Here is a 24,280-nt window from a genome sequence, read left to right on the forward strand (position 1 = left end):
CAGCTTCCCAGCATGCCGCCGGGCAATCACCGTCCGGCCGAGACGAAATGAATCACTTGCTTGGCACGATAATACTGCCGCTGGAGTTTGACTGACAACTCTGGCATTTCGCGAGCAGCAGGAGACGGACTGTAGTGATGGGAAAGTTCTGGGGCGTCCCCACTGCTCCGTCCTGTGTGTGTGCAGAATACAGGAGTCACTCCTGCCAACCTCTTGACCTCAGTGATGACATCTGTAGTTACCATAGCAACCCTTTTGCATTGTGCAGTCGCATACAAAAATGTGAATGCCGTTTGGTTTTGTAAGGTGTTTTTGATCAAATAATAATTTCCTGTTGCTCAGTGGTAACTAAGAGCGTGGCACTAGCAACGCCAAGGTCGTGGGTTTGATCCCGGGGGATGCAAATACTTAGAAACAAATGTGTAGTATAATGCAAGGTATGTCGCTTTGGATAACAGCGTCTACCAAATGCATAAATGTAAATGTTGTGAAGTGTGATTGTTTTGTGTAAAGCGCGCACGCATGCACACACACAGCTTTGCTAGATTACTCAGCAAATTTAGCTGATCGATTCTCACTAATGGAATGGAAGAAAAACACACACACACAAACACACACAGCTGGTTTTTATATTGTGCGTGTGCGTGCGTGTGTGTGTGTGTGTGACCTCACTCTAAACACAAAGAACAACACTGATTAAATCACAGTGTGTTTGTGAGTGTGTTTATTGAGCTGTGTGTGTGTGTAGAAAACATGAGTCATGTTGTTTCCTTGTGCAAAACTCACAGCCACATTGCAGGGGGTTGTGGGTGGAAACCTTGGTGTTGCCAAGTGATCTAGGTGGTTGCTAGGCTGTTACTCGTGCTGCCGTGGATGTGTATTGTCATATAGTTTGTTGTAGGCATTTATATTGTTATCTGTTCAGTGCTTTGTGTATCTGAAACCAGGTCTAGTAGAAGAGCTCACTGCTCGTGATGCAGTGATTCTCAACAGCCGTGAGTCAGTGTGAGACCACAGAGTAACATCCAGTGTTATTGTGACAGTGTGAGCGTGTGTTTTGAATAGACACACACTGCAGATGTGTGTTAGTCTGTGTATAGATTGATTGTCTAGCGCTGTAAGGTGTGGCAGTATCTCGAACACCTGCATCCTCATGTTTCTGTGTCTGATCACATAATGCTGCCGCTGCACGCAGTGTGTCCTCGTTTACCTGTTTATATGTTACACACACACACACAGTTTGTAAAAGAGATTGTTTGTACTGTGTGTGTGTGTGTGTGAGTATGTGTTTTGTGTTGAGTTTGTGTTTGAAACTGCATGTGTGTGTGTGTTTGAGAGGTTGTGTGTATGTGTTTGAGAGGTTGTGTGTATGTGTTTTATATAATCTCGTATCATGATGACCACACTGAGGTCTCAGTAAAGTACAGACCATAAAGTTTCTCATTAAAGCTTTATCCTGAAGTGCGTCTCTGTGGAGATGTTCATCATATCTCGACAAACATCAGATTGAAGATGCTGTGTGTTCTCAAACAGATCAGATGTCCTGAAGTCAGCATTAGATCAAAGATCAGCTCATTTCCTAAATGCTCCTTCCTGTTCTGTTATTCTGCACAAATCATCAGTGCACATCATTTAACATTTAAAGGCCCAGTGAAATTAATAATGACAATTCCTATATTTCATGAAACATTGCAGCGTTTACTGTTAATATCTTACTAATGTGAGTCATTTTCTTTTTTAAATTCGTATGCCCTAATCATCTTCAGTTCAAATCTGAAAATGCACTTCCGACCTTTAGTGACCTATCGATCTTAAATGACGTATTGGGCGGAGCATCTATTAACTCCTCCCCTTCGACTGTCAGTCTGTTTGCAGTTCCATTTCCAAACGGAACGTCTGCGTTTACATATCCAATTAAATCGCAATGGAAAAAACAAGCCACACCCATTATTTTTCTCATTCGAAATTCCGTTTAACTCGGAAATGCGTCAGAATACAGAACTAAAACGATTGCAACTTTCGCAACACGTCATACATACAACTTTAAACACCCTCCATCACACCAGACTGTAATTCTCTCTCTCACATACACACTCAGAGCTCTCTGAGCACATATAGGACACATATAGCACCCAACATCATATAGGACACATGTTTAGATCAGATTCACATACGCATTTAGTTTTGTAGTCCTGACACAGATCAGATGAATTCTGGGTTAATTTATCAGTGATGTTGAAGGACAGAGCACCTCGTGTGACTATTTCTAGCGTCTGTATTATAACGGAGGCCTGAAGGGAGAGGTGAGACTCATTTAGAAGTCGATTAGGAGAGATCCGTCTCACATCTCTGTGTGATATACAGTAACACTGAATACAGTCTGATGAAGAGCGCTCAATTCATTATCAGATATATGAATATCTCACAGCAGCTCTTATAATGAAACTAATGAAAAGTAAACTATAGATTCACATCTGAAGAGATGAGAGAACATGTGTGAATGATGCCTGGATGATGACGGAAGTTTGTGTGAGTGTACATCAGTGTTTCCCCTATATTCATTTTGATCCTCCCCACCCCGACTACACTGACGGACTGTTTTCCATTCATTCCTAATTTGTCCGGCTATTGTTTCTAAATGTAAATAATGGGTATCGCTTTAGATGACGGCCCGCAATGTACCTCATAATTAAACAGGCGGAACTACTTGTAACAATAATGTACCTCTTCAGTACATATCTGTAGGTAAAGGAGAACAATATGTAAATACCTACTCTAGAGGTACAGATTGTTACTATTAGCTACTCTGTAAATTCTGTTTAGTTATGCGGTACATTGTGGGCCGTAATCTAAAGCGATGGCAAATACTCCCATCATCAGATGATTGGGCGGCTCTTCCGGGTGACGGTGTGTTGGGTGTTTTCTGCTGTTTGACCTCGTGTCTGTCGTGTCTAAATAAGAATACAGATTGGTGTGTACTACGGATGATGATAAATCACGAGGGATTTCTGAAGTGAAGCCTAAACAGTGGTGCTCTTACGGAGAGCTCATTACAGATTTAGGGCCGTTCTCTGGACTTGGGTGGCTATGGTTTTCAGATCGATGGTCTCACCCCCCACCGCTGGCTCCAGCGCAAATGCATTGAAGTGCACAATCCTATTAATGGTGAAAGAGCCGGAAGCGCTGAGGAAAACATCCACAAACACACCCTTCAACACACACACACACATTTCGCTGTTGTTTTAGTGCTTCACCTCATCCCGAGGAGCATTCTAGTCACAAACACACTTTGTGGTGGTTACTCGCTATGTAAAACAAGATTAATTTCTAGATTATTTAATTCAATGCAAAAGTAGTTAAAAGTGCATAAAAATACCGGTTGTGTGTTGTGTGTTTGTCAGCAGGCCGGCCTCTGTGTTCTTGGCCGTGTCGGGATGCTTTTGAAGAGCACATTGATGTGAGATCATTAGTATTCACGTTGGGTGAAGAAACAGGTTGCCATGCGTTTTTGGATTTAGCGACAATCACACAGAACCAGAATATAAGACAGAAAGTGATTGATTTTAGAATAATGTGCTTTTATTTTGTGCTCGCTAAGACTATTAAAATCTTGATCTTCTGAGCAGATTTCTGTTCATGGTTGTTCATGAATCATGCTAATATAGGGAGTTACAGTGAAGTTTGGTATGAAGATGTCAAATCTGCTCGATGAACCCTTATCTAGCCTTGTATGCAGGATTTTACCGTAGTAAAAGAACATCTTTTTAAAAAGATTTTTTTTTTTTAAATATTCCATAAAAAGAGCAACTCATTTGAAACAAAAAGAGGTCAAATATTGTCGTTTTCTTTCTAATGTTTGTCATCATTTCTTTACCTATTTTTCCTCTTATTAAGTTGATATAAAAGTACATTTGATAGAAATATATTTGAATTGAGTTTATCTGGACTCTCTCTGCAAGAGCGAATCAGAGAAGCGTGAACGTGTTTTTTCGAGACGTCTTACTGGAGGTTGATGACGGTCTCTATTGGTGTTATGCACTCAACACACTAAACCTTTTCCTCTGCATTTAAACATCAATACTCATCAATAATCTTAAGGATTCGGGGCTTTGTGTCTCAGAGGCATGCACCGGCATCTGTCTGCGTCATGTACGGTAAGACATGTTTGTTAACATGTCCGCCAATTCTTATAAATAAATTCATTGAAATAACATACATGGATCCATATGTTTGGTCGAATTAAACATGGTTGGTTTGATATTTGTGTCTGCTGTGTATATTATAATTTAAGATAAAGTTATACTAATTGCGTGTCAATTTAAACCTGTGTGAGTTTCTTTCTTATGCGTAACACAAAGGAAGATATTTTGAAGAACGTTCAACGGAGAACTGACTTCTATTGTATGAACACAATGAGTCATTTCTAAAAGAATATCTCCCTTTGTGTTCCACTGAATCAGGTTTTATACGGTGTATGATGAAGATCCGTGTTGATGTGACGCGTGGGCAGAATGTCAAGTTTACAGCCATGTGATTATGCTCTTATGTAAAATGCTGTGATGTTTTCATTTATAGAGCGTTCAGCTTTTTTCCCGTCTCTTGGCCGTCAGCGATGTTCAGCAATTTTCGCGGGCGTCAGTAAAAGGAGAAGTTTGAAGTTCTGATCGACTTTTATCTGTTGTTCTCATTGGTCTTATCAACAGTCCTGATTAACTTTAATGTCTTTATCAGCTTAATGTCTAAATGTCCGACATATCGGCAAGATCACCAGACAGCGGGAGGACGAATCCACTTCCTGTCAGTTAAAGATCTCCTGCTCACCCTCCATTAACCCGACTGCAGAATTTAATGGTCCACAAAGTTCTCAAAGACTTATATTGTTTATTATGAATTATTCAGCTCATTTCTTTCTTTATTATTATGTTTGTAGCCTGCTTTGAGATTCAAATTTCCCCTTAGCTTTCTAGTTGGGCTGTTGTTTAATTTATTACATGAAATGGATCGCGCAGCCGGAACTGTAAACAATGAAAAAACCCAGAATGCATCAGTAAAGCGGGTATTTATCTAATAAGATACACATTCACCGTCGATCACGTCCCAGCAGATAAATAACATGAATCCACTCTGAAGTAAACAGATGTCCCGCTAATGCAGGGATCCGGTCTGCTTTAATATAGCTTTTCCCTTTCACGTAGTCTTTTCACGGTGAGTGTTGTGTTTGTGCTGCCCTAATCACATTATTTCAGACGCGTTATTGTCTTTTCCATGTGTTAAGTTTGTGTGTTTATGGGTTACGTGCTGTCGCCCTTCCGTGAGGTTCTGGTCCGGCCTATTATCTTGCTGGGTGGGTAGAAACCGCGGCGAAACCTCCGTTCCGTAAGATCAGGTGACAGATGGAGGAACATATGGACACACGGATGCGTTTTAACAGCAACATTGAAGATCTTTGCAAAATAGATCAAAATAAACTCAATATTCAGATCTCAAAATGAATTCATTATAATATTCCTTTAAGAGCAAATCGTTTTTCCAACCATATTAATGTTACTATGTCTGACTTATTTTTGTCTTTTCCTTCCAAAATAATGAAAGTTTTATATGCTGATTTAATTGAGAAGCTATAGAACCAACTCTCTGGGCTGATGGGTGTCAATCGCTCAACGTTGACACAAAGACATTGCCATTTGCATCTCCATCTACTTGTGTCACGTATTCTTGTGTCACGTTTCTATTCTGGCAATAGAACGGCAACAGAAGACGCAGCAGATTCATGAAGTGGATGGCGTTGAGACTTTCTGTACAGTAGGACATCACAATCCGTCTCTGTTTGTATTTCAGAAGGCCGTGCCAGTTACCAGCGGTTGAGAAGCGGCTCATTGTTGGAGGGTTAATATATTTCTGTGCTTCGTTCCGTGAGTGCTCGCTGAAGAGGGCGACGGGACGTCTGCATGCGACACTCCAAACACAACTTACAATCGATTCAATCGGTCCATTGTGAGGGACGTGTTGCTGCGGGTTTGCTGCATTTGTCCATCATCGTAAAAAATAAACGTGTCTTGCGTTGATAAAATGGGATAATATATGGGCATGACGTTGTAAGCGGGATTTAAATGCAGCTTTTGTGCACAATTGTCTGGTCTGTAGACAATAATGTACTGTATATTACTCACACGCTGACATGTAAGTGCTCTTACATAACGTTATTGTCTGAGGGTCACAGTATTTGTTTGACCAGCCGGACGCACAGACACACAATATTAAATGTGTTTTGTATAAGAACAGAAACAAATAGGGATGTCAGTGTTCATGGTCGTAATAAGTGTGAGCCCTGATGTTATGTCCCGGCTCTGATTCCTGTGAATTTGTGGTTTTGTTGTCCTTTGTGTGGCTGAAAAAAGCTTATGAATTCTAGTCCTTGCGTATGTGTGTACATGTTGTTAATTCTTACAATCTGCACAACGCCTCGAGACCTGTGACCTGAATTCAAAGCTGTCTGAACATGACAACACAATACAGCCAGAAGAACGAAACTAATGGCCTAAAACTCTAATGGATCCATTTAAGATGGAAGTAGGGCACAGGATTGCTTTAGACAGATGTGATCGGTGTGTTTGATGGTGTGTGAATGAGAAGCTGTGTGTCTGAACCCCAGCGAACCCCATTGACTTCCATTGTATGAATCCAAAACCACAGAAACATTTCTCAAAATATCTTCTTTTGTGCTCCACTGACTTGCATAGGTATTGAACACATCAGGATGAATAAATAATGTCAGATTTATATTTTTGGGTCAACCGCCCCTTTAAATATGGCCCTGATGATACAACTATGTCTGGGAGACGTCTATTTAATGCCTGCCTTTATACTACATCTGCAAGACGGATCTTGTCTGCAATACGTCTCTGAGACATTTCCTGTCCGATGTCATATAAACATCTAGAAGATGTAAACTGTTTATGATTTAGAATATATGTAAAACTGCTCTTAATAAGATGTTTAGCAGATGTTTACACAGCAGATGTTTTACAGATCTTTAGCAGACATCTTACAGACGTACCTGTGTTGTCTGGATATTAATATTATCCCTGATGCACACATATCTGATGTCTGGATTTAGATCTGCAAGACATATTTTGCTCATCTAGAAGACGTCTGTAAGATGCAAAACTGCTCTTTCTTAGATGTATAGCAGATGTTTGCACAGCAGATGTTTTACAGATCTTTAGCAGACATCTTACAGACGTACCTGTGATATCTGGATCTTGATATTATCCCTGATGGCACACACAACTGATGTCTGGATTTAGATCTGCAAGACATAGTTTGCTCATCTGCAATACGTCTCCGAGACGTCTGCTGTCCGATGTCATATAGACATCTAGAAGACGTCTGTAAGATGATGTGATTTAGAATGGAGGTAAAATTGTTCTGTCTAAGATTTTTAGCAGATGTTTTCACAACTGATCTTCAGATCTTTAGCAGACATCTTACAGACGTACCTGTGATATCTTTCGCTGACCTTGACATGCGTGAATAAAGCGCGCCAGCTTCATTTGTCAAGTATTGCGAGCTGTGATACTGCAGCGTTGTGAGCGAAAGCTGCATGCTGTAATTCTCCTCCGAGTCTACTGTACATTAATATCACAAATCAGCGGTTTATACAAGCAGCTGTTTCATGGAGGTTTGCAAAGTGCCTTTAAGAAAGTCTCCGTGGTCACTTTTGCCTAACCTATGTGCAGCAATTTCACTCATACAAGACCAGATCTTATAAGGTTCTTTATAATCTTTATAAGGTCAAAATAAGAGAACGTATTTCCCTACCGACAGTTAAACCTGATATTAACTGCACCATGCATTTTGATTCTTAACCTCAGATTACACTAAACACTTTTTAACATACTTTTTTACTCTTCATGGATTTCGACAATTACAGTTTTCTGCCAATTTAGGAGCTAAATATGTTTTTACTGTCATTACATTTCTTTTACTTGGTTTGTCGTGAGGTGCTTTGCAAACTTGGTATCCGTGTCATCACTGAACGATCACTCCTATTAGCAGGAATGCAGATCTTCCGCAAGGTCGTCCCGAGGGGTTCTGCGTCCTGTATGAGTGATGATGAAGATCTCATTAGTGTGAGTGCCGGCGTTCTGCGGTGCCGGACAGAAGATGGGGGTTGAGTTTGGGAGATTTAATCCTCGCTGGCGATCTGGAGACGCATCTATCCGATCGCTCCCAGCAGGGATGCTCCTTCAATAGCTAACCCGCATTAGCGCGCCTGTCATACCGTCCGGGGAATTAATCTGATCTCCCCGTAACTCAGATAGCGCTCCGCTCATTTATTTGGGAGACAATAGATTTGGGACAGTTGGGAACGAGCACATTTTTAAGAAGATGGAGTTTGGAGCTCGAGTGTAGACTTCATTTACAACATAGTTTTATTTGGGATGCACAGAATTTTCTTTAATGGAGTTAGATTGAGTATTTTCTGGACTGACAGTGACGTGATCTACGGATGGAGAGGTCACGTCCTCTGGACCGAGCAATAGTCCGCTGAGATGTATTGGTGAGCTTCTGTTATATGAGCGATACGTTCTCACACATTAATCAAGTAACCACAACGTATGCATTTCTTATTGATGTGTTTTTTCTCAGAGACCCCAGACACTTGTGGGTAGATGTTGTTTTTGTTCGAGCTGAAATTGGTTGGTTATTCAGCAGAGTTTCAACACGAACCCGCTGAGTCGACGTGAAAATAATGCGGAAGGATTAAGCGGAAGGTCAGTCAAGGGTTTGGCTCTTTTTATTTCTCTATCCTGCACTGCGAAACCATTTGAAGTCATTTGTGTCAAATCTTAAAGGGGCAGTTCACCAGCGATATAAATGATGTCAATGTTTATTCACGTGATTGTGGTTTCGATATTTTGCGAATGGTCGATAACAATGGAAGTCGATGGGGATCAACGTTCTTCAAAATATCTTCTTTTGTGTTCTGCAGAAGTCATGCGGGTTTGTCATGAGATTTTGGTTGAACTTTTACTTATTTTATAGAAAACTTTTTTTTGTATTGTGAGCAGATGTCAGGCTCTTTAGAGTAGTAGATGGCAGCAGGTTCGGTCGTGTCTCACTCTCTGATTGGCTGATCTGGATTCCATCACCTGTCATGCTGAAGATGTGATTAGTACAGATTCAGTACAGAAGCAGAGCGAGGACTGATAAGGCTAGGATTTGTGTGTTTGTGTGTGTGATGGGTTTTTATAAGTGAGTCTGATGATGTGTGTGTGTGTGTGTGTGAGAGTCTGCTGTGTGTAGTCTGATGGTTGTGTGTGTTTAATGGGAGTGCGTCTTTGTGCTTGGTGTGTGTGTGTCTGATGAGTGTGTTTGACAGGTGTATGTGTGAGATAGGTTTGAGACTGTTGTATGCAATATGTTTTGCAATCTAGTTGTGTGTTTTAAATAGTGTGCATGTGTGTCTTTTAAATAAACATTTTGTGAGTGCATGTGCGCGCATGTGTGTGTTTTAAATTATGTATGTTTGTGTGTGTTTTAAATAGTGTAGGTGTGTGTGTTTTAAAGGAAATGTATATTTGCGCACATTTAAATGGTGTACATGAGTGTGTTTTAAATGAAATGTGTGTGTGTTTTAAGTGGTGTACATGTGTGTGGTTTAAATGGCGTGCATGTGTGTTAAAGATTAAATGGGGGTGTGTCCCTGTGTTTGGGGTTTTCTGTGTAACGGTCGTCTGTGTGTTTTTGACAGGTGTGTGTCTCTTTATCAGTAAAGTGTGTATTTGATGATCTGGTTGTGTTTGTGAGTTGCGTGTGTGTGTTTGATAGGTGTCTATAACAGATGGTACTGTATGATCGGACCGATGTTCTGCTGGATATAATTGTATCACAAGTGACTGTGATGTTGTGATGGTACAGTATCATCAGTACCGTACGTCCGTCTCATCAACTGTACCACATCAAATATTAAGCAGTAAATCTGCTGAGACATGAATAATTTGTGTGATGTCTTCTCGTTGCGGGGTCGTGATGTTAACAGATCATTCAAAGCCGATTATCAATCTGAGGTCGTCATGGGGTCGTGATTCTGATTCCGTCTGATCATCAGACTTGTGTGTTCTTACTCATGAGTCGTGTTTATAATATCCTCACGGTCACGGGAGAATCTCTGTGAGCAGTTATTGTGCAGATGTACAGTATGGAACCTGCAGAGTCTCAGAGATGATGGACGTTCTTCAGCTTAATCGTTTCTCAGTCTCCATTTGCTTCACATTCAACCTTGTTGCTGTCTATGAGAATCAATCGAGACATTAAAGAAATCTCATTTGTGTTTCTTCTTCCCAGTGGAACAGCTCACATTGTCTGGAGAGATTTGAATATTAATACATGAGCGTGTAGAAGAGAGAGAGATACTAAGTGTGTGTGTGGACACGTGCGAGCGTGTGTGTGTGTTATGACATCATCAGTGCAAAACACACATTTGTATGTAAATAGGTGAAACATCATCAGAGCTCATTAAAATAAAGTCATATGATGGAAATAGTGTTGCTAGGAAACTCTTAACGTGTAGAAAAAATCCTGACAGTTAGTACAGCTGTAAAGCTCACAAATGTCCGTGTTGTCTGCCTTTGTGGCAGAAAGATATATAGAATTGTTTTTTATTTATTCTGTTTCATAAAAGAAAAGACAGTGTTTGTTGTAAGACCAATAAATGTTAGACAAAGTAGTAATTCAAATAGTAATTTCTAAAGAAATATACAGTAAAACGAAAAAGTAATCATGATATTAATAGCAATAAAACATGTGTTATATATAATGTGAACTGATATAGTTAACACAGAAAATGAAGAGACCATTTCAAATGAATTGACTATTTATAGGTCATTCTGTGAACTACTGACAATATTTCTCCCAAATTTCCCATAAAAATATTGTTTCTATTTGCAGAAAATCTTGATTTTGATCACAGTTTTCAGTGTCTTGTCTTTCACATCACTGTTGGATAACTTTCACTCCAGAGGAGCAGCACAAGCTCGACAGTTCTTACACAACAAGGCAAAATAAAGTCATCGGAAATCTAATATCGGATGAAGTTGGACTGGAATGATCACAATACATCTAGAAATGATGATTAAATGAACATTTTGAATGATCTCTTAATTTTGTTCAGCCTCTGTAAATAAACTTCAACATATAGTTAATAATTCTACTCAGTATAAATGTGTGGTTTGTATTTTGCACAGTAGGCGTGTTCATGTATTGCTGAGGTCTCGCCCATATAAAGCAGCTGTCATCTGTCATGTGCCTGTATTGTGCTGTCATCATGATGATGATGTCACACTGAGTTCTGCTGCTTGTGGTCTTGATGAGATAACAGGTTTCATTGTGTGTCAGTCTGACCTCTGAGAGCATCAGACGTCTCAAAGCTGATGCTAATCACATCCAGTTTATATACTGAGAGTGACTGAAACATGAGGCTGATATCACCGTTTGGCTTTTCATACCCGCAGTGGTCGCATGTATTTTGTTATATTTGGTTTGCAGACAAACACACAAAGATGTGATTTTCTGTAAGCTCAGGGGCTGAAGTTTAGTAGTGAAATATGAAGGACTCGTCTTTATGATGTGTTCAGGGAATCTCCTGATGTGTGAAGATCTGCTGTAGGTCATGATCCCAGAGGCCCTTCAGCCCAGAGCCATGACACACGTCTGTTCTCTTCTGCTCACCGTATCACTCGCTGTCTCCTCCAACTGTGAGTAGACCTGTCTGTCTGTCCGTGTTTCTCTGTCTGTCTGTCTGTCTCTCTGTCTGTCTGTCTGTCTGTCTGTCTGTCTGTCTGTGTTTCTCTGTCTGTCCGTCTGTCTGTCTGTCTGTCTGTCTGTCTGTCTGTGTTTCTCTGTCTGTCCGTCTGTCTGTCTGTCCGTGTTTCTATGTCTGTCTGTCTGTGCTTGTTTATCTCTCTGTCTGCATTTCTGTCTTTCTCCCTCTGTCTGTTTGTCTCTGTTTACCTGTCTCTCTTTTTGTCCTCATGTCTTTCTGCCAGCTGCTTGTTTGTCTATCTCCCAGCCTGTCTAACTGTCTAACTCTGTCTGTCTATCTGCATGTCAAGCTTGTCTGCCTCTCTCTCTGTCTGTCTGTCAATCTTTCTTTCTATGTCTGTCTTCAGAATCTCTGACCTTGTTTCTTATCTTATTTGAGACTGTCTGACGTTCTGTCTGTGTATCTGTCTGTCTCTCTGTGATGCTGATATTCTGTTGTTTCTCTTTCAGTCCGGTTAGTTTGGAGTGAATCTTCAGGAGTCTTTGGTGGTGAGTTCTGCTGTTCATGTCAAAGTTAAGATACTGTAACATCCTCACACATTGTGTTTGATGAGGTCATCGTGTCCATCACTACATTAATACTGAAGACCCCGGAGGCCCTCGAGTTTTCGAGCATCGTTTGAAGGGGCTTATTGCAAGATCTTACTAACATGAAACCGATTCAGAGTTCTGTGGCAGCCCGTATATTTATTCATGGGTAAAAAGAGGCCATGTGGGGGAGCGGAAGATTAAAGGGATGGCAACACATCTCCCTGGTGCTCGCTCTCGTCTCGCGTCTATGCAGAGCCGGACCACCTCCCACCCGTTTACCATCAAAGCCTTGAGAGCTCTGCGTGGTCTTTGGCAGACAGATGCGTTTATTGTTTTCAGGAGGAGCTTTGATGTCTGAACGTTTCATTGTCGGGCCTACATCCAATTGAACGTCTGGCTCATAGGTCGCTGTATAGCGTCTTCAGTATTGATGGACAATGTGTAGTCAGTCAGTGTTGACTGTAATGCGTAGTAAGCCCTCAACAGTGTTTTATAGTGACATTAAGCGACTGTATTTTCTCCTCCGTCTCACTCGTGTCTCAGATGAGTGGTCCGGTTATGGACCTGTGTTTGAGGAACAGCCCATCGACACCATTTACCCTGAAGAGTCTCCAGAGGATAAGATCACTCTGATGTGCAGGGCACGGGCACACCCACCTGCTACATTCAGGTAACCGATAAAGAGCCCTTCCTAGTGCACACTCACTAGAGATCTGCACTACCAACTCATTATTTTGCACTGTTCAGTAATATTTGTTCTATTCACAGAATTCATAAACAATAGCAAAGCAAAAACATACATTACAGTACTTTAACTAATTCCAAAAACAACGATGGGATGGTACGGTTTTAAAAATGAGATTATAACTTTAGTTATTATGATTTATAGTTACTATGATATACTGTGATATAACTCAGTTCTTCTTTTCTCAGAAAAAATAAAGTTGATTTACATTAACAAGAATTAAAGATCATTTAGGTAGTAATGAAATCATTATATAGATCAAAATACATAATGTTATATTATGGTTAATGTATGTATAATAATATTATAGTGTATTATATCAAATAATAAAAAGAAAAATTACAAATTAAATGTTACAATTAATACTACAAAGAGATTACAATATAAATGTATACAATATTTTATTCAAAATCTATATAACTATTCCAATTTAAATTTTCCATTATATTGTTAAAAGTTCATTATTAGTTATATTTAATATATAAAATAAAATTATTTCTAATGTTTTTTGTTCAATATTTTGTGATTGTTAATCTTTGCATTATATTGTAATTAAATCATTATATTAATAAAAATACATGATATTATTTTATTGTTAATGTATGTATAAAGTCACATTTTTATGGCAGTATGGTGTATTATATTATGTCAAATAAAACAATGAAAACAAAATTTTTTATACTACAAATAGTTACAATATAAATGTATGAAATATTTTATTGAAAATGTATATAATTATATTCCCATTTAAATTTCACATTACATTGTGAAAAATGTAATCATTAGTTATCCTAAATATGTTTTTACTAGATATGTAAAAAAATATGTAATTGCATAGTACATGTTTCTGATGTGATTCATGTTGACAGGTGGAGATTAAACAATGCAGATATTGTTATTCCTGAGGGAGGTGACAGTCCATACAGTCTGACGGGTGGAGATCTGGTCATCAGTTACCCGGACAGAAGCAGAGATATCGGGAACTATACCTGTGTGGCAACCAACGAGTTTGGGACGGTGATCAGTCAGACGGCTTCTGTCCAGTTTGGCTGTGAGCTCATTCACATCACTTCTTCTCTCTAACAACATCTAACAAGCATTCAAAAAACACCGTCACTTTAACATCTCTGTGTGTTTTAGACCTGGACATGTTCTCCACGGACGAACGAGAGGCGGTCTTTGTGAAGGAGGGGCAGGGGGCGGTACTACTCTGTGCCCCGCCCCCACATTTTCCAGGTTACCTAAACACCTGATTTAAGCGTCATTATTAAACAAGATTGACTTCACACCCTAAATAGATGAAAGGACGAATCACGTCTCTTCTCTCAACAGAAGATTTGTCCTTCCGCTGGATGCTGAACGAGTTTCCAGATTTCATTCCTCTGGATAAACGTCGCTTTGTGTCTCAGACCACCGGGAACCTCTACATCTCCACAGTCCGGGCGGCGGACAGCGGAAATTACTCCTGCTTCGTCTCCAGTCCGTCCATCGCAAAGAGCGTTTTCAGCAAGTTCATCCCTCTGGTGCCCACCCCCGAGCGTGAGTGTCAACATCAGGACCTCAGTGTTGAGATGTACAACAAGCGCCATCTGTAGGCCGGTGATTTTCATGTCCTATTTGCTCTCGTTCAGGTTCTCTGAAGAAATATCCGGCAGACATTAAAGTTAAACCTCCAAACACGTACGCACTAATGGGTCAGAACGTGACGATGGAGTGTTTCGCGCTGGGAAAGTAAGTGAAAAACAATGGCGTTTGTGTTTTTATTGCTGTTTACGTGCTCGAGTGATTTTGTGTGTGTGCGTCCAGCCCCATCCCTCAGATCCGGTGGAAAAAGGTGGACGGTGAACTGCCCCCCCACCGTCATGACATCAGTATGGCCGGGGGTCTCCTCCATCTGTACAACCTCCAGTATGAGGATGAGGGCTTGTACGAGTGCGAAGCGGAGAACTCCAAAGACAAAGACAAACACCACACACGTCTGTTCGTGGAGGGTGAGCGCTATGAGTACGTCTTACACACACGTTTAAGCTAGTTAGTATTACTAGTTAACTTGTGTTTGCGTGTTTGTCAGGGACTCCTGAGTGGGTTGAGAAGATCAGCAGCTCGGAGAGAGATATCGGAGGTGATTACATCATGTCCTGTGTGGCCAATGGGAAACCTAAACCTCACGTGCACTTCCTGAAGAACGGAGAGAAGGTACGGCCATCATGTCTTTGCTGGGAACGAGTCCATCCAGTAATGGTTTCTGATTCTGTTCTCCTCATACTTCATAAATAATTCTGTCTCTCTGTACTCCAAACTCTGGGGCTGGTCGATAAATGCGAGATAAATGAGTTTGTGTTGTTGGGCTGTTGGCTGCGATCCGTCTGGAGCGACTTCTCATTCCGGTTACATAACAGTCACAGCACGAGCCCGTTCCGATCTAAAGAGCTGAAAGAGAAAACACGATAGCAGGAGGGAATATATAATCATCTCGCTGCTTTAGCTCTTTTCAGTACTCAAGGATTCTTGAAAATACTCATTTTAACAGAATTTAACATTTTGTGTCATTTATTTGCTTAGCAGATGCTTTTATATATCTTTCAGCAGTTCATTTATTTTTTAAACACATTAAGAAATTATGACATATTAGTTACTTTTAGTCATTTCTTGTATTTTATTTTATTTGTTAAGAAGATGCTTTTATTTCATATTTTGTGATAATTCATCTTTGTATGTACTTGTTATTTTATTATTAGATAATACATTGTATTTGTTTAGTCTTGATCGAAAGATTATATTTTTTTGTTATTCATATTAGATTTTTATTTTGTTTTTAAATATTACTTTTTTTCTTTAGAAGAGGCTTTTCCATTCAGTATTTTGTAACGATTTATCAAATTTTATGTACTAAAACAATACATTTTATTTGTGTAGAAGATGCTTATATCTCAAATCTTACTTATTATTCATAATGACGTAGAGTATTTTTTATTTTATATTAAATAATACATTTTAATTGTGTAGAAGACACTGAAGTATTTTACATATCTTTTTATTAGTAATAAAATGTAATGTTCTTTTTTATTTTACCATAAAATAATATGTAGTATTCATTTTGTTAATTTTGCAGAAAAATGCTTTCATCTAAAGAATTTAAATGTTTGTTATTATTCATAACAGTTTAAGAATATCTAAACTTTATTATGAAATAATACATTTTATTCATTTCCTGATGCTTTTATTGGATTGGATTTCATTTGATTTGAGTTTTTACTAATAACATTTGCATATATTTGACAGTGTCAAATCTTCTTTCTCGTAGCCTTTGTTGCTGATATGCCGTTAAAGACATAATCAAAAGATATAAAATCCTTCCTCGTTGGCGTCTCTGTTCTTGTGTGTTTTCATCAGCTGGTGAAGAACCATGAGTTACGCTTCACAGATCTGACTTTTGCTGATTCTGGGATGTACCAGTGTATCGCTGAAAACCGCTACGGGACGATCTACGCCAACGCTGAACTCAAAGTCTTCGGTGAGCTTGGATCTCATTGCTCCTTTACCCAAAAAACCTAAACCAAATTGTTCTGGAGTCAACACCTTGTGCTCTTTTCTCAGCCGGTGCTCCTTCGTTCGAGCGAAATCCTGTAAAACCCAAAATTCTTGCAGCCAAAAACGGTCGTGTGGTGATCGACTGCAAACCGAGAGCAGCGCCGCGGCCGGCCATCTCCTGGAGCAAAGGAACCGAGCTCCTCTATAACTCCAGCAGGTCAGAGGTCACGTCTGGTGCTTCAGATTCCTGTGCTCACTTCCTGTCATACAATAAAATCTTTTTTTGCAGGATTTTCATTTGGCAGGACGGAAGTTTAGAGATTGTCAACGTCACTACGTCGGACAAGGGCGGATACACGTGTTTCGCTGAGAACGACAGAGGACGAGGCAACAGCACGGGATCTCTGTCCATCACAGGTACAAACTGATCTCCGACCAGATGAAATGTGAATTTAGATTGGTGTGTGTCAATTGCATCTCTCGCTGTCCTACAGACGCCACTAAAACCACTCTGGCTCCGTCCAACGCTGATGTCAGCGTGGGGGAGAGTGCCAGGATGGAGTGCGGCGCGTCACATGACCCGACCCTCGACCTCGCCTTCATCTGGTCTGTCAACGGTCACGTGATCGACTTTGACCAGGAGAGAGAGCATTACCAACACAAAATGGTGAAGAAATCATTTTTTAAACAACTTTTACTGCTTGGGTATCATTTATAAGTAATAAAGATGATTAAAGTCACATGATTCACGGTCACTCAGGATGGTCATGCAGGGACGTCGAGCTCTGAGCTGTTGATCAGGAACACACAGCTGAGACACGCGGGACGTTACACCTGTGCGGCTCAGACGCCTGTAGACAACATCACCACCACCGCTGAGCTGGTGGTCCGAGGTGAGACAGAGACCTGAGCGGACCTGAGTGTTTATTTGTTTTTCATGTGTGATGTCATGTGCCCTTCTCTCTCATCTCTGTTAGGTCCCCCGGGTCCTCCCGGTGGTGTGCGTGTGGACGAGGTGACCAACAGCAGCGTGAGAGTGACCTGGAGTCACGGGACGGACAATCTGAGTCCAATCTCCAAATACATCATCCAATACAGAGACATGAAAGCAGGACACGACTGGAGAGAAGCCTCCACCTGTGAGTATTTCATATCAATATAGTGTCTTTGTGTCGACCTGTCAAAATAAAAGTCTTGGGATAACTTGAACACACGATGACACAGTATTGTATTTTAGATGAATTAATTTAGTAAATTAAATGTGCTAGTAACATTAATGTAAGAAACATCAAAGCTCAGGAGTGTCATAAAGTCATCCAACAGCATATCAAAATCAAGATTATTCACATAACAAAATGATGTTTGAACTTTTCCTAAATACATGTAGAAATATGAACATGTTTTATTTGCAGTATTTGAGGTCTGAGCATCTTTTTTGTCACCAGTTTTCGTTTTCTGCAAATAAATGCAAATAGAAAGAATATTTGGATTTGAAATTTGGGATACACATTGTCAGTAGTTCACAGAATAAAACAAAAATGATCATTTGACCTAAACGCATATAATTGGTAAAATCACAAAAACTGAAAATATTGAAATAGTCTCTTTTTCTGTATCGGCTGTATTTTTTAAACCGGAAGACACGAATCCAGAGAAATTTGAATGTAAAAAAAGAACAAATGAAAGGATTATTATAGAGCCCCATACAACTCCAAAGGAGCATAAACGTACACCTTGAACGCATTATGTTATCCGGAACACATGTAAATTGTCTGTTAAATAATGTTGTTCTTACAGGTTGAAATGAGAAAAGTCAATGAAATGAAATTTGACAGATCTGTTTGTGTTTGTTGTGGGATGTTCAGCTCCAGTGAATGTGGAGGGTAATTCAGAAAAGGCCACAGTGATCAATCTGACACCCTGGACGGATTATGAGTTCAGAGTCACTGCCATCAACACACTGGGCACAGGACCACCCAGCGACCCCTCGCCCAGAACCACCACGATGGAAGCCAGTCAGTCTGATATGCTCAACTTCTACATAATTGATCATTACTTATATTCATTTCTATTGTGTTTCATATATTTAGTGATAAAATGTCAGAGCATTATTGTTTTGCATCCCTCTCTCTCTGTAGGACCTGTGGTTGCACCATCAGATATTGGAGGTGGAGGAGGAACCAGCAGAGAACTCACCATCACATGGACGGTACCGGATTCTCTCCGCGCTAAGATACACGATCAAACATTTTCAAGAAATCGTTGAGACATCATTGAGAAGAAAGCGCTCTTAAATTCATTACTGTAATTTTTTCTGATCCGTATCCTGCAGCCCGTCCAAACAGAGTATCACTACGGCAGGAACTTTGGTTACATCATCGCCTTTAAACCTCACGACAAGCGTGATTGGCTGAAGGTGACCGTCTCAGATCCTCACGCTCACAAATACGTCCACAAAGACACGGACATCCCACCGTCCACGAAGTTTGAGGTGAAGATGAAAGCGTTTAACAGTCAGGGTGAGGGACCGTTCAGCCTCAGCTCCTTCATCTACTCGGCTCAGGACGGTCAGTGGCTTTACTTTAAAATGATTGTCAGATATCAGTATTTCTCATCTAAAGATTTATTCTTAAACATTGTGGGCAAATGTAAGATATGAGATCTTCAAAGTGTAGATTTTTTTTATTTGAATGTAATAATGTAATGTATGATTGTTACAATATTTAATTCAATGATCGGCTAATATCAATGCATTTGTAAAATGTTATTTCTGTAGCGTGCATGTCTTCCATTGCAGGACATATTTTAGCACAAAAACTTTTACATATTTTGTATTTATATTTTCACTCGTCACTTAATATACAATATGCATTGGGTAGGGATGTTTAAATATAAATCACATCCAGAAGAAACGTTTGTGTTTACATAATATATGTCTGTACATTTTTCTCATTTCTTTTGTATTTATAAACACATACGCATACGTGTATATAATTAGGGAATATTTGTGTGTATATATTTTCTTTTATATAAAATTTTAATTATATGTAAACTTTTATTTAATGTCACGTTTGATATCTTTCTTACATATTTACAAACGTATGGAAATTGGCGTAGATGTAAAATTGTAATGAAAATAAAAAACAGACAATAAATAAACAATTGTATATTTGTCAAAACATTATGAAATTTTTTTGTTTAGTAATAACATTTATAAAATAATTATAAATAATAACATTCATTTATTTAGATAATTTCAATAATTTACTATACCACTAATTCACAAATGTAGAATTGTTTTCATAATAAAACACTTTTAATTAATAAAATAAATGAGCTGTCTGATTCAGGTTTATTTCTGTGTTCAGTTCCCTCAAAAGCACCCACTATCGTGGAGGTGAGGCCGCTGTCAGCCACCCAAGCCATCGTGTGCTGGATGCCTGTGAACTTACAGACAGTAGAAGGATACCAGGTTACTATTAAACCCTCTTTAAAACTGAAATATGTCTGTTTTCGGCTCTTTAACCACCTCAACATCTGTCAGGTGCGGTACTGGAGACAGACGGTTGAGAACGAGGCATCCGCTCAGCACGTGCTGGTTCCCAGTCAAGAGAACCACACGGGACTGAACCACATGAAACCCAACTCTCTTTACTACATCGAGGTGCGGGCGTACAACGGCGCCGGTTACGGACCCGCCAGCGACCGACAAGAGGTTCACACGAGGAAAGCGCGTGAGTCTGAACCGCACGACAATTAAACAAACGTCTAAATACACAAACGATGAAGAAATAACACGATGAAGCAAACTTGACACGTGTGTTGTTCCTCAGCTCCCAGTCGGCCGCCCAAAATAGTCAGACATTCCATCCATTCCAACGGGAAGAAATTCAACATCGTCTGGGAGCAGGTGGAGCCGCTGGCCAACGAGTCCAGCGTGGAGGGATATAAGGTCACTGCTTTATTGATGCTAATTTACTTTCAGCATTTGTGTTATAACCTTCATGTCATGCGTGTTGACCTCTGACCTCTCAGGTGCTGTACAGGGCCGAAGGTCAGCCAAACAGCAGTCTGTACACCACAGGAAAGCACTCCATCGATCTGCCCATAATGAAGGGTCAGTACCTGGTGGAGGTGCGCGCTCACAGCGCCGGAGGAGACGGAGCCGTCGCACAACTGCGTGTGTCAGGTCAGATTCACACAAAACGCAGCTCTCTGTCTGTCTGTCTGTCTGTCTGTCTATCTGACCTGGGTTTGAAACCGTGATTGTTTTGTGATGTGTGCGCAGGTGGAGGAGCGCTCGTGGCTCAGTCTCTCAGCGTCTTCTCTCTGATGGTCACGGCGCTCTTGAGTTCTCTTCTCTGAATGTAGATTCATCTGGATTCAATCAGAACTCTCACGGAATGAATCGCAGACGCCCGTACGAACCCACTGATCTTCTCCAGCCGGGACGGATTTAACGTCTGAACTCTTCGATATGCCTTATAACATCTCACAGTCTGATTGTGTTAAAGCATGAGCTCGGAGGAGGACGTGACGCAGGAAGTGCTCGTGTTAACGTGTTTTGGTGACGGACGGAAGCGTCTGATGTTTGTCTTATTGTAGTTTGAATATCAGTTGCTATTTCATCGTTCCTGTCGTCAACAGTCAAAGCAAAACAATTCGGATTCAATCTTCACAAATTCTACACCATAGTAAAGAGGACGGACGGAACGGCACGATCATCATGCTAGAGTATTATTATATATATGCAATAATTTATAAGCTATTCATCTCTTTATTCAACGTAAAATCTTTTTTTTATATTACCATATCTAATAGAGGGACTTAATAAAGAGAGAGAGTGAGCGAGTGCGCGAGAGAGCGAGAGAGAGGGTGTGTTTGTGAAAGAGAGTGAGAAAGTCAGGGTGAGAGAGAAAGTGATAGATTGTGTCTTTGCGTATGTGAGAGAGACAGTGGAAGGCAGTGAGTGAGTGAGTGAGTGAGTGAGTGAGTGAGTGAGTGAGTGAGTGAGTGAGCAAATGAAAGTGAGAGAGATGCATTGGAGTGAGGGAATTAGTCAGCGAGAGAGTGATGGATTGTGAAGGAGTGAGTGAAAGAGTGATGTGCTGGATTGTGAGCGAGGGAGTGAGTGAATGAGTGAGAGGGTGGGTGGGTGAGTGAATGAGTAAACGAGCGAGTGAGAGAGTGACGGGCTGCATTGTGAGTGAATGAGTTTAGTGAGTGAGAGAGGGAGGGAGGGAGAGAGAGAGAGAGAGAGAGAGAGAGTGAGAGCGAGCGAGGGAGGGAGGGAGAGAGGGAGGGAGGGAGGGAGGGAGGGAGAGAGGGAGGGAGGGAGGGAGGGAGAGAGAGAGAGAGAGAGAGAGAGAGAGAGAGAGAGAGAGAGTGAGAGTGAGAGCGAGCGAGGGAGGGAGGGAGGGAGGGAGGGAGAGAGAGTGAGTGAGAGCGAGGGAGGGAGGGAGGGAGGGAGGGAGGGAGAGAGAGTGAGTGAGAGCGAGGGAGGGAGGGAGAGAGAGTGAGAGCGAGAGCGAGAGCGAGAGCGAGAGCGAGAGCGAGAGGGAGGGAGGGAGGGAGGGAGTGAGGGAGAGCGAGAGGGAGGGAGGGAGAGCGAGAGGGAGGGAGGGAGGGAGGGAGAGCGAGAGAGAGAGAGAGAGAGAGAGAGAGAGAGAGAGAGAGAGAGAGAGAGAGAGAGAGAGAGAGAGAGAGAGAGAGAGAGAGAGAGAGAGAGAGAGAGAGAGAGAGTGAGTGAGTGAGTGAGTGCATGAGAATGTGGGTGTGTGTACGTGTGTGTGTGCATGTGTGTGTGTGTGTGTGTACGTGTGTGTGTGCATGTGTGTGTGTGTGTGTGTGAGAGAGAGTCAGTGCATGACATCAGTTATTCAATGAAGATTATCAGTGCAGCCTTGTTGTATTTTTTGTCAAAGATGTTATAAAGAGGAAAGAGTGTTTGTTTGTGAGTTTTCATCTGGAATATATTGACCTTCTGCATACGATAAACAAATAATAAACAAACCTCTTTGAGTTTCAGAGTTGTGATTCTGGATCAGTTTAACTGGTTTGATCACAATCGTGTCCTAAGTGACAGAAATCCAGGATGAATCAGGATCACACGGATATCTAAGCACAAATCTTGACTGCTGTTGTTTTGACTGTATCTTTATAATCTCATCAGCTTTGGTTTGTGATGAATGTTAATATCTGAACACGGTTCGTAACAGTCACTGATGCCTGTTTTTATAGCCAGTAACATTTCTGTCCGTCTGTATTTACACAACAATCGTCTCTGAATCTGTCTAATTCATCATTCACTCCTGAATTCATTTGTGTGTTTTACACCGGACCATTTGCTTCATGAATTGTTTATGTGTATTTTTGCATTTTTACAAAGTGAATTTTTAGCAGAAGAAAACATGATAAGAAACATTATGTGCTGTCTTCTTATTTGGCTTTTTATTAGCTTTTTTCATTTGAGTCCTATTTGACAAACTCTTACATTTGACGTTTTATCAGTAACAGAATGAGTTTTTTACTTCAGTATTTGAGTTTTACGATGAAACTCTTCATTGTGCGTCGACGTCTGTCGTTTCCATGTAAACCACCACAAAGTGCTTTTGCTCCTGATGTTCATCCGCGCGAGTGACCGAGCGTTTTAATGCATGGATGCCTTGAGCTTTAGCAGCTGCAGTTATTCAGATGTCAGGTGCATGATGGGTAGTGAGCGGTCTGATCTTCGTTCTCATTGGTCGTGTGTTGCTGGTTAGTTCTGTTGAAGTGAACGGATCTGTTTGTAGATAAAGACTAACTGTCTGTCAGTGAGGATCTGCTTCATCCAACAGTCTTCAATTAAAGTTTATAGACACCAAACCAACACGTCTCCTGTGTTTCTCATCCTCACCTCAGTATGGACTGAAGATTAGTATAGCGGGGCATAAACAACGTATACTTAAACGACACTTTAGTATTTAAATATCACAAAAGTAGTTACTGTATATATTAGTGTATTTTGCATGAAACACAAATGGACAAATTTGACAATATGAGCATTACTCTGGGAATATGATTTGGCAATGAGGTCTAAACACTTCTGTACAACACACTTTGACCTCCGGCAGGTTTAGTGTGAAAAGTAAAACTACTGACCATACATGACACTTTGCTGTATCATTACAGACCAACCATCCTGAAGTCTTTCTTCTGTGTTTATTGTTAACACATCACAAAGATGTACTCGATTTTCTTTGTTGACCAACAAGGCAAGACAAGAGATTTACATGTGGAAACTTCTAGAGAAGAACGTGAGAACACAACAGTTCTAGAGTTAAAGACAAAACTCAATCTCAATTTGTGCTTTTCATATGTTTTGTGTGTTCTTCTGTTCAAGCTCATAAGAGCGGTTTATAGAGCACATTCTCTGGAAGACAATCGAATCATTTCCGATTATAATATTGAAGTTTCATCAGCTCATGCTTTATTATGGATACGCAGTGTGTTTTGATGTTTTCGTTGCTCGACCGAAAATAGTTTCAATGTTAATTAAATCTTAAGTGAACAAGAAATGCTGTGGATGAAAAACTCAACAATAATGACTGTTTGTGTCGACACAGTTATAATGCTTGTGACCGATACACTCGGCAGCCCTTCTGCGTT

The 24,280-nt window shown here is 40.5% G+C and overlaps 1 protein-coding gene across 1 annotated transcript; it reads left to right on the plus strand.

The window, feature by feature from the left end:
• Positions 1-11,674: 11,674 nt before the first annotated feature.
• On the plus strand, positions 11,675-20,998 carry cntn1a (contactin 1a; the record flags this gene model as incomplete). The annotated part of the gene is made up of 22 exons (XM_079450947.1): positions 11,675-11,759; positions 12,901-13,027; positions 13,972-14,153; positions 14,243-14,338; positions 14,435-14,641; positions 14,734-14,833; positions 14,909-15,093; positions 15,174-15,298; positions 16,496-16,616; positions 16,700-16,850; positions 16,923-17,050; positions 17,128-17,300; positions 17,394-17,526; positions 17,611-17,772; positions 18,499-18,648; positions 18,772-18,842; positions 18,966-19,200; positions 20,002-20,105; positions 20,178-20,367; positions 20,467-20,585; positions 20,669-20,822; positions 20,922-20,998. 22 exons carry the CDS (start codon positions 11,675-11,677, stop codon positions 20,996-20,998), a joined length of 3,075 nt encoding a protein of 1,024 aa, XP_079307073.1.
• Positions 20,999-24,280: the final 3,282 nt, after the last annotated feature.

The sequence above is a fragment of the Barbatula barbatula genome (genome assembly GCF_947034865.1).
Source record: "Barbatula barbatula genome assembly, chromosome: 25".
In the NCBI taxonomy this organism is placed as follows: domain Eukaryota; kingdom Metazoa; phylum Chordata; class Actinopteri; order Cypriniformes; family Nemacheilidae; genus Barbatula; species Barbatula barbatula.